Genomic DNA, 9,614 nt, shown 5'->3' on the forward strand with positions numbered 1-9,614 from the left:
CTTAAAAAACCCTTAATATTTTATGATTTGTATCTCAAAATTATGAGATACCATCTCTTAAATCAGACTTGGTAATTAGCTACTTCATATTTATGAGCTATGGTTTCATAATTGGGACATGGCTATTAGCTATCCATAACTATGAGGTTCTAGATAAGAATTTTGGCCGAGCCATAAGATTTCTCAGAATAATTATATACTATGCCTTAGCTATAAGCTATCTCATATTTATGAGATACATATTTGCGACTTAGCAATCGGGCAATCTCACAGTTATGAGACACTTTGTCATATTTATGATGTGGATATTTCAAAATAATGAGATATGGCCTAAAAAGTATGACTTATGTGTCAGTTATCTCACAGTTAAATTATTCTAGCTCGTAATTTTGACAGAGCTATTAGTTTTTTCACAATTATGACATGGTTTAGAAATGTTTTTACTGTTCAGCAATATTGTAACTCAGTTAAATTTAAATCTGCTTTAAAAAAACACTCAGCTTTTATACATTTTTTACTCATTTTTGTTTTTTATGCACAAACATTTTTTCTCTCCTAAAACAAACCATTGCTCCATGATCCATTGCTTTTTGTTTACATTTACTGTTCATTTTTTTATTTTACAGAGCCCACAGATGTAGAGTAGATAATCATCATTCTTGGATTTATAATTAGAGAACTTCCTGTTTTTCTTGTAAATATCACCCTTTGACTCACTGAGGTTTCAGAGCTCATTAGAAGCCCAGCTTCCTTATAGAGAACCTGATTCACATCACCACAGCTTCCAGTGAATGCAGAAGAAACTGTGTTTTTAAAGCACCAATCACAAACAAAAAGATGTACAAAACAAGTCACAGCTTTAATCAAATAATTTATTTTTGATACAAAAATAAAATGTGGCTCTGACTTGTCTTTGATGGGTCACAGATCAAGTTGTAGACATAATAAAAGTGGTCATCTGTAACATCTGGTCAGTTTTTGTGGCTTTGCAGCAGTGACTCGCAGACACTAAGCAAGCCGACTGAAACTCTTCCCCTGTGAGGTTTTTACGGCTTCAGGGGGAAACGAAAAGTCTTGTTTCCTGTCCTGCAGCAAACGTCTGCACAGGGCAACCTCAACAGAAATGTGCCTTCTTCATGATTATCGACCAGACTCTGCAACAAATAAGGAAAAGAAAACAAATCAGATAAAATTAAATTAAATTAAATCACATTTTACCTCATTACAACCAAAAACAATGTCTTCCTTTAAATCTTATGTGATAGATCAACATGAAGAAGCACATAATTGTTAAAAGGGAGGAAAATTATGTTTTTTTTTATGTTTAACAAAACTCTTAAAAAGTGTATTTTATAACCCCCCTTTAATCAGATACCTCTAAATAAAATCCAGTGACAGAAAACAGAGTCTACAAGTATGTAATTTAATCTCGGCATAAATCCAGTTGTGTGAAGCCCTCAGAGGTTTGTTGGAGAACAACATCATGCAGACCAAGGAACACAGCAGACAGGTCAGGGATGAAGTTGTGGAGAAATTTAAAGTAGAGTTAGGTTCTAAAACAATATGCTGAGCTTTGAACATTTTACAGAGCGCTGTCCAACCCATCATCTAAAAACAGAAACAGTACGGTACACCTGAAAGTCTACCAAAAAGGGCTGCCCACCTGATCAATGCAAGCAGAGAAATAATCAAGAGAACCAGGCAAAGGACCCATGGTTACTTTAAGGGAGCTGCAGAGAGCCACGGCTCAGGTGGGAGAATCTCTCGACATGGCAACTATTACATGATCAATCCAGAAATCTGATGATTCTGGTTGAAGAGTGCAAACAGTAAAGCCAATGTTGACAGAAAGCCACAAAAAGTCCAGTTTGACACAAACAAAGAAGGAGGCCCAGCCAACATTTGGAAGAGGGTCCTCTAGCCAGATGAGACCACATTTAGACTTTCTGGCCCACATCCAAGATGCTGTATGGGGCAGAAATCTAACACTGCACATCACGCTGAACACACTATCCTACTGGAACATGGTAGTGGCAGCATCATGCTGTTGGGATGCAGTTCTTTAGCAGGGACATGAAGGCTGGTCAGAGATGATGACAGATAGATTAATCTAAATAGAGGGCAATTCTGGAAGAAAACCTGCTGGCGTCAGAAGACTTGAGACTGGGATGGAGGTTCACCTTCCAGCAGAACAATAACCTTAAACATACGGCCAGAGCTCCAAAACAACCAAAGCATATTCATGAGTTAGAATGGCCTAGACAAAGTCCAGACCTAAATCCAATAAAAGATCTGTGACAAGACTGGAAAACCGATGTTCACAGATGCTTGCAATCCAATCTGACTGAGCTTGAGCTATTCTGCCAAGAGGAATGTGTAGAAACATCTAGATGTGCAAAGCTGATAGAGACAAACCTCCAAAAGATTTACAGGAGCTTTTATGCCACATTTTTCATATATTTATTTGGCAAACCTTTTCAAAACCATGTTTTCTTTTCATCCCACTTCACAATAATGCACTACTTTGTGTTGGTCCATCACATAAAATCCCAATAAAATACACTCGTTAAAATTTGTATCCAAATGTGAAAATGTTGTAGGGGTACGAATAGTTTGTAACTTGTGCTTCAGAACAACAATTTCAATAGGATTCAATTATTATTTTAAAAATACAGAAAATATAAATAACCAAAAAAATGGATCCCATGAAAAAGTCAACCTGGTATTTTATTTTAAAAAATCGTTTTAAATGTTATTTGAATTTTGGATTTTGATAATGGGCTCTCTCAGGGATCACAGTTTTACAGCAGAACAATTAAAGATGCATCAACTGTAGCAAAAGCTGTATTTCACCTATATATGTCCTGATTATACTGATGCTTATCAAAACACCTAATTATTCTACCAGTAATGCCACAAATCTGTCATCCACGCCTTTCTTTTTGAGCATGGACTAATTTGCAAGAGAACGAGGTGCGTGAGACATGATCGACTTAGTAAATATAAATTTAAAACAATATTTAATAGGAATTATTAGGGGGGGCAATAATTATGGTACCAGTGATTTTGGTAAAATACAAAATAATTTAGTTATGTAGTTCAAATGTAGGTAAAGGTTGAATATTTGTTAAAGTTTCAGAGATTATGCAACTGCAATAAAAAATTAGAAGTTTGGTCCAACAAATTCACTAAAAAATGTCAACATTTTCCTTCTGTCTAATTAAAATTGGCAACAAAAGCCATATTTTCTCATCTATTTGGCTACCGATGGGTTCTGGGATGTAAGAGATTTTGTGCGAACAGATACAGGAACAATAAAGCACCTGAAGCTCATGTAGGATCTCCTTCATCTTCTCCATCTGGTCTCCCACACACCAGGCCAGACTCACGTGGAAAGATGGATCCTAGAGCACAAAGCAGAGAAACTTGGGGTTCGTGTAGAAGGAAGAAACTCGCTTGGCTTGAAGCAAAAACCATTTGGATGAGGAAAATAGATGATTAGTTGATATCTGAATAGAATCAAAACAAAACGTCAGTGATTTGGGAGAGCTACAGTCTAAAAGCTGAGCGTTAAGGGAGGCTGTCCAAGTCAGCATGTTTCACTCTGTCAAGTCTGGCTTCTAATCTGGTTTCACTTTCCCTCTGTCCCTGATAAACAAATCTATTAATAAGAAGAAGAAAGATCCCTCTTTACTCTATTTAATTTTTTTACAAAGCTAATCAACTAATTAATTATACTGTCAGATAAAAGAAATCCAAACTCAAAGTTTCAGCAAAACTGCTCTGGTTACAGATTTCACAGGTTAAAAATCAGGTTTTTGTGAAAAATTGACTGACCTTATAGAAAGTGTCCAATCGAAATTCAGTCATTGTTTTGTCGACAGCTCGGACCAGATCCAACAACTGAGCATGCCCGGTGGACACCTCCATCCCCAAGAAGGTCCTGCAGGGGAACAGCATTCAAAGCCACTTAGGGAGGGAAACAACAATAAACATTAAGGAATCACTAAGGTTTAAGGTTGCAAATAAATGAAGCATTAACAAAAACATGCTGGTTTTAATAAATATGTTACTGATGGGCATTAAAATGTTTAACCAACAGGAAGAAAATGGTCTAAAAATGATGCAGACTGAACATTTTAGGGATAAATCCCATACAAATTCCTTGTATGTCCAAAAACGTACTTGGTAATAAAGCTTTTCTGATTCTGATTCTGATCAATTGAGACACTTCATCATACTGACATTCGCACAATTTGTTCACAATTACAAACTTGAGGATTTTTGACGATTTCATCTTAGAAAGAATCTACCTGCGGTTAATAACTGATGAATAACTCATTAACATGCATAACCTGAGTAGTTTCATATAAATGTGTAACGAAAGTCACCACATTACTGTCAGTCACTCAGTGAGGATAGATGAAACTGTTGACAATTTTTCCAGTCAATCAGATAGCAAAAGTTGCTTAATAGAAGATTTTTTACAGAATGTGAACCAGGTGAAGCTAAAGCTAAACCACATGAAGAGTTCTGGATAGAGCATATTTACAGGGAAAGAAGGTTTTTCATTTTAAATGCAAAATGTATATTTTTTTGTACAATTTTGGCCTAATTACTGTTCTGAGTAGGTTGTTCTTTTAACAAATGGCGTGTTTTAGAGTCTGTATACTCCAGGTAATGATTATTCAATTTCTAAATGATAACCGTCATTTCAATAATCGATTAATCACGATTAATCCGAATAATTGTTTCAGCCCTACAAGCTTTGCAGCAACCAGAGAAGACTTTGAGGTCCTGACAAAAAAAATATATCTGTTATATTTTGTTTTTGTCTTGAACCTGCCAAACATAAACAATTAATTTATTTATGGAAACATGTGCTTTACTTTAATTTTTATTAATATTTTAGCATCTGCATATGCCTTCTTGAAAGAAAATGCTTTTTTAAATAATAAAATAAACAAAATGCACAATGATTTATATGTAAACTGGATGGCAATGTAATTTTTATTTTATTTAAACAGAAATAATTGTTTTGAAACTTTATACAACAAAACGCACACATCAGGGTCACCCCAAAAGAGAAACCTAAAATATATAGACAGGAGGGGGTGATAAACCAACAGAAAACGATTTCTAAACAGAATTAAACATTTATTCTTTGCCACAATTTCACATCTTTACGTGGTCCCTACAAATTTCCCATTTCAAAATTACCTATTTTTTTAGACTCAATTTTCTGACATTATGGACATCTGAATACAAAATATTCACCTAGAGGGGTTTTATTATATTTCTACCACAGTGCTGGAGCTGGATGTCCATACTACACCGCTGTAAAGGGCTATTTCACTCCTTGCATCTGGACAAACTTAAAACGTTTATTTCTTAAAATTACCTAAAAATAGGCCAATGTAATAAAAGTGCTTTGTTTGTGCATCCAAACCAAACCCGCTTTAAAAACCTTGGGTCCAGTTTAAAACCCAGAAGTAAATGGATCTACTGAAGTAATAATCTTTGGACCAAAGGAAGAGCGTTTAAAAGTTAGCACACAGCTTCAGTTAATATAGCTAGAAACCACCAGTCAGGTTCGAAACCTGGGTGTAGTGATGGACTCAGACCTGAACCTTCAGAGGCACATAAAGGTAGTAACAAGGTCAGCCTTCTATCCCCTAAAGAACATCTCCAGGATTAAAGGACTAATGTCTCAGCAGGACCTTGAAAAACTACTTCATGCGTTCATCTTTAGTAGAATTGATTACTGCAACGGTGTCTTCACAGGTCTGCCTAAAAAGTCGATCAGACAGCTGCAGTTGATCCAGAACGCTGCTGCCCGCGTCCTCACTAGAACTAAGAAAGTGGAGCACATCATCCTGGTTCTAAAGTCCCTACACTGGCTCCCTGTAGCTCAGAGAATAGACGTTAAAATACTTCTGTTAGTCTATAAATCACTGAATGGCTTAGCACCAAAATACATTACAGACTTGTTGTCAGTGTATCAACCACCCAGACCTCTCAGGTCTTCTGGCTCAAATCTACTCTGCACACCCAGAACCAGAACCAAACATGGAGAAGCAGCTTTTAGTTCTTATGCTCCACTAATCTGGAATAAACTCCCAGAAAACTGTAAAAGCACCGAAACCCTAAGTTGCTTTAAATCAAGATTAAAAACTTATTTGTTTAGAGTGGCCTTTGACTATGCCATTTAGGCATGATTAGTTGCATTTTCAGTCCAATTTTCCTTTCATTTCCTTGCCCATCATTCTATTCTCTTTATTTTATTTTATTTTACTTTTTTAAATTACCTCTGTTGTTTGATTCTATCATTTGATTTGTTTTTCTGTGTCTGTATCTGTGTTTATTTGCTTTGTGATTGTATTGTAATTGTATGTACAGCGCTTTCAGTGTCTCGTTGCTGAAAGGCAATATATAAATAAACTTACCTTAAAAACAAATAGCAGAAAAATGGCAGTTGTTAGATTTTTGAATGAGTGTGTGCTCATCTGTTAGTAACTCAGGAAGCAGAATGATCAATAAGTTGGAAGAAAATAAACAACAAACAAATGAAAGTCATCATCTAAAACCTCACATTTTTCAGAAACTGATATTTATTTTTATGATAAGGGAACACAAAATGAAGACTGTAGACTTGGAGCATGATCAAATCTAATTCCATATTTTTTAAAACTGAGTTTCCTGCATTTACATGTAGGAGTGTTCAAATACTGTAAATGTCATTATATCCTGATCCTGTGCTGAAGGAAAGCGACAACCCATATAACTGACATGAGAGAAACAAAAGGAACAAAACTAGGGAACAAAAGACAAAAGTGACTGAGTGAGAGGGTACCAGAGTTAAACAAGGGAGGCCTATGTGACGGTTAAATTCTTCTTGAGGAAACTGATGGATTTAGAGGTTACATAGTTTAAAGACGTTACCTCGTTCTCTCAGCATTACAGTAGACCTTCAGTGTTGCTGCTGAACACACAAACCTGCCAACAGGAAAAAGCTTTAATGAGAATGTCAACACAATCAGCATCTCTTCATTTTATCAGTCAATGATTTTTCATTAGTGGTGCTATGAACATGGTAATCTCTCAAACAATGAACTTGGCTACAGAATGCTCTCCGTTTATTCTCTGTAATGATTTTTTTAAATGCATTGTTCATTTTCTGTAGATTTCATATATTTACAAATTAGAAACAACACCAAAACCGGTATATATAAATCAGCCAAGAAAGACGATGCAAGCAAATATATCTGAAAATGATGAGGAAAAACTCTTGTTTGGAGACCTGGAACAAGAAGAATCTGAAATTTTAAAATCTGGACCTGAGGATTTTTTAAACTTTAAGCGGATGTGGAGGGAAAAAATGCAGTAAAATAATAATACTTTCACAAAAATACATTTTGATTGTTTTTTTTGTTTTTTTATCAATTAATGATGTAAATTTAATAAACAGACATAATATCTTAAACTCAGTCTGTGAAGTTTCTATCATCCTTCATGATCCACATACTCACCGTTTTAAAGAAACCTGGCAGGTACTTTGTTTCAAACCTCCTGGACAACTAACAGCAGACGATCTATGGTTTGGCACATCAGGATTCTAAGTTATTCTACCATTATTTTTAGTAATCCCTGATCTACCATAGGATGAAGAATTGGCTGTTTTTAGGCTGCTGCTGAACTAATTTAGGGTCACTCAGACAACTCTCTGGTAGTACTTATTACATGATTTATATCAAATATCTCATTTTTCTCAGTATTGAGGTCAGTATTAAATCCTAATTAAATTCCCAACTCCGTTTGCAGAAAAGCAGCTACACACTTGCAAAGAACGTCCATCTTACTTCATTGTTGCCTAAGACACTTATTGTACTACCTTCTGCTGCAGGAGAAGCACCTGAGAGCACCTGTTTTTTGGCACCTCACAGTGTACTAGGTATCACAAATATAGATTCCACACAGAAGTGCACATTTTAAACATGCTTCATATATGATTTTGCATTTTTCTGGGACTGATGTGTGATTTCTCATACAAGCTACAATTTAGACAAACAAGTTCTGATTTTTCTCCTGAAGTGCTCTCCTGACACCTACAAATTGTTGCATTTGGAAACTTCTACGGCTTTAATCCAGAAGTGTAGAACTGAATTATATGAAGCTTGTCTGCAGATCAAGGGGTAAGAAACAAACCTTCTGCAGTTAGAAAGGCCTGCCTGGAGGCTTTGTGTAAACGGCTGGATCCAATGGTGTCTAAGCACCACCGTTTGAGACAGACTGAGGTGGAACTCCTCCTGCCGGGTCAGAATCAGACCATGAGCCCCCAAGGCTGACAGCAACTCCTCCAGAAGCTCCTCAAACTCCTTCTCGGGAGGGTCTGACTCACAAATATGTTAAATAATCAGAAGTCAGGATACAGAAAGATTTTGAAACAATTGCTTTGGTTGCTTCTTACACAGCACATAAACGTAAGTGGCCCAGTTTCCTCTCTCGTGCTTGAAGGAGCGGATGCGTCCACCATGGAGGGAGCTGTCACCAGTCTGGGCGTCATCATCGTCATCAGGAAACATACTGAGGAGGCAACCGGGCAGAGGCAGTCTGCAGGACATCCACATGTTTTAGTTTCATCCGAAATAGGCTGAAGGATTTACAAATTAAGTGTTTATTCCTCATAAACAATTATTTTCTCTCAGTAGATGACCAAAAAAAAAAAATCTTATAGCTTTGTCAGAGATGGTGAAGCTGTCAAATATCTTGACCTTTCAAAAAAGATTTTATACATTTCATTTAGCGTGCCTTTTAAACTAGTGGCTTTCATTTCCATTTAAAAATTCGTTAAAACAACATTTTACAAATTTAGATACTTTCTGTTGAGCGTATATACTTTGTGTGACAAAAACTGCTGCTGATATTGTTGATCTTTAAGTATATGTCGTTGGCCAATAACAGTTTAAAGCAGTTAATAACAGTGAAACATGTATGAGCTGAGCTGAGCATACATACACAGACAGACAGACAGACAGACAGACAGACAGATAGATAGATAGATAGATAGATAGATAGATAGATAGATAGATAGATAGATAGATAGATAGATAGATAGATAGATAGATAGATAGATAGATAGATAGATAGATAGATAGATAGATAGATAGATAGATAGATAGATAGATAGATAACACCTCGCTTTAGGATCCAGCCCCTCGGTTCTGGCTTTCTTTTTCGCTGGAAGGTCTTGGTTACCCTCATCTTCCACCACCGACCTTCGGCTAGCCCGGGTCGTCGATACACCTCCGAGCTCACCGTCCTCCTCCGAGCTGCTGCTATAACCGACCAACATCCCTAACCATCAATGCATCCTACAGATAAGTTATTTACCTCTTGCAGACCCGGTGGTTGGATCCAATCATGGCTTCGAAGCCACACAAATTAGCGATAGGCTTCCGTAAAGCCTGTCCTACTTCCGGTGTAAACAACTGCTTGTTACCATACTTCACGTTCGAGTGAAACAAGCAGCTAAAACGTTCCGCTTCTTTATTTGTGTTTACAAACAATTTTAAACTTTTTATTTTATTTTATTTTATTTTGGACAGATAATTCAT

The 9,614-nt window shown here is 36.4% G+C and overlaps 1 protein-coding gene across 2 annotated transcripts; it reads right to left on the reverse strand.

Moving 5' to 3' along the window:
- Positions 1-854: 854 nt before the first annotated feature.
- On the reverse strand, positions 855-9,578 carry usb1 (U6 snRNA biogenesis 1). 2 transcript variants are annotated; one of them, XM_047347600.1, is made up of 7 exons: positions 9,391-9,578; positions 8,468-8,610; positions 8,206-8,389; positions 6,943-6,996; positions 3,838-3,943; positions 3,324-3,404; positions 855-1,154 (listed from the first exon to the last, which is right to left on the reverse strand). In XM_047347600.1, exons 1-7 carry the CDS (start codon positions 9,420-9,422, stop codon positions 1,047-1,049), a joined length of 708 nt encoding a protein of 235 aa, XP_047203556.1. In that variant the 5' UTR covers positions 9,423-9,578; the 3' UTR covers positions 855-1,046. The 2 variants fall into 2 exon arrangements, with proteins under 2 accessions (XP_047203556.1, XP_047203548.1); XM_047347592.1 differs by having other exon boundaries at positions 9,195-9,492.
- Positions 9,579-9,614: the final 36 nt, after the last annotated feature.

This window comes from Girardinichthys multiradiatus, chromosome 2 (assembly GCF_021462225.1).
Source record: "Girardinichthys multiradiatus isolate DD_20200921_A chromosome 2, DD_fGirMul_XY1, whole genome shotgun sequence".
In the NCBI taxonomy this organism is placed as follows: domain Eukaryota; kingdom Metazoa; phylum Chordata; class Actinopteri; order Cyprinodontiformes; family Goodeidae; genus Girardinichthys; species Girardinichthys multiradiatus.

What these genes read in the sequence shown, in the direction of transcription:
- usb1 (XM_047347592.1), bottom strand. Translation starts at nt 9,352, where the DNA reads ATGTTGGTCGGTTATAGCAGCAGCTCGGAGGAGGACGGTGAGCTCGGA. An exon ending in GGGCTGGATCCTAAAGCGAG is followed by an intron (nt 8,611 to 9,194) that starts GTGTTATCTATC and finishes GATGTCCTGCAG; the next exon opens with ACTGCCTCTGCCCGGTTGCC. An exon ending in GGCCTTTCTAACTGCAGAAG is followed by an intron (nt 6,997 to 8,205) that starts GTTTGTTTCTTA and finishes TCCTGTTGGCAG; the next exon opens with GTTTGTGTGTTCAGCAGCAA.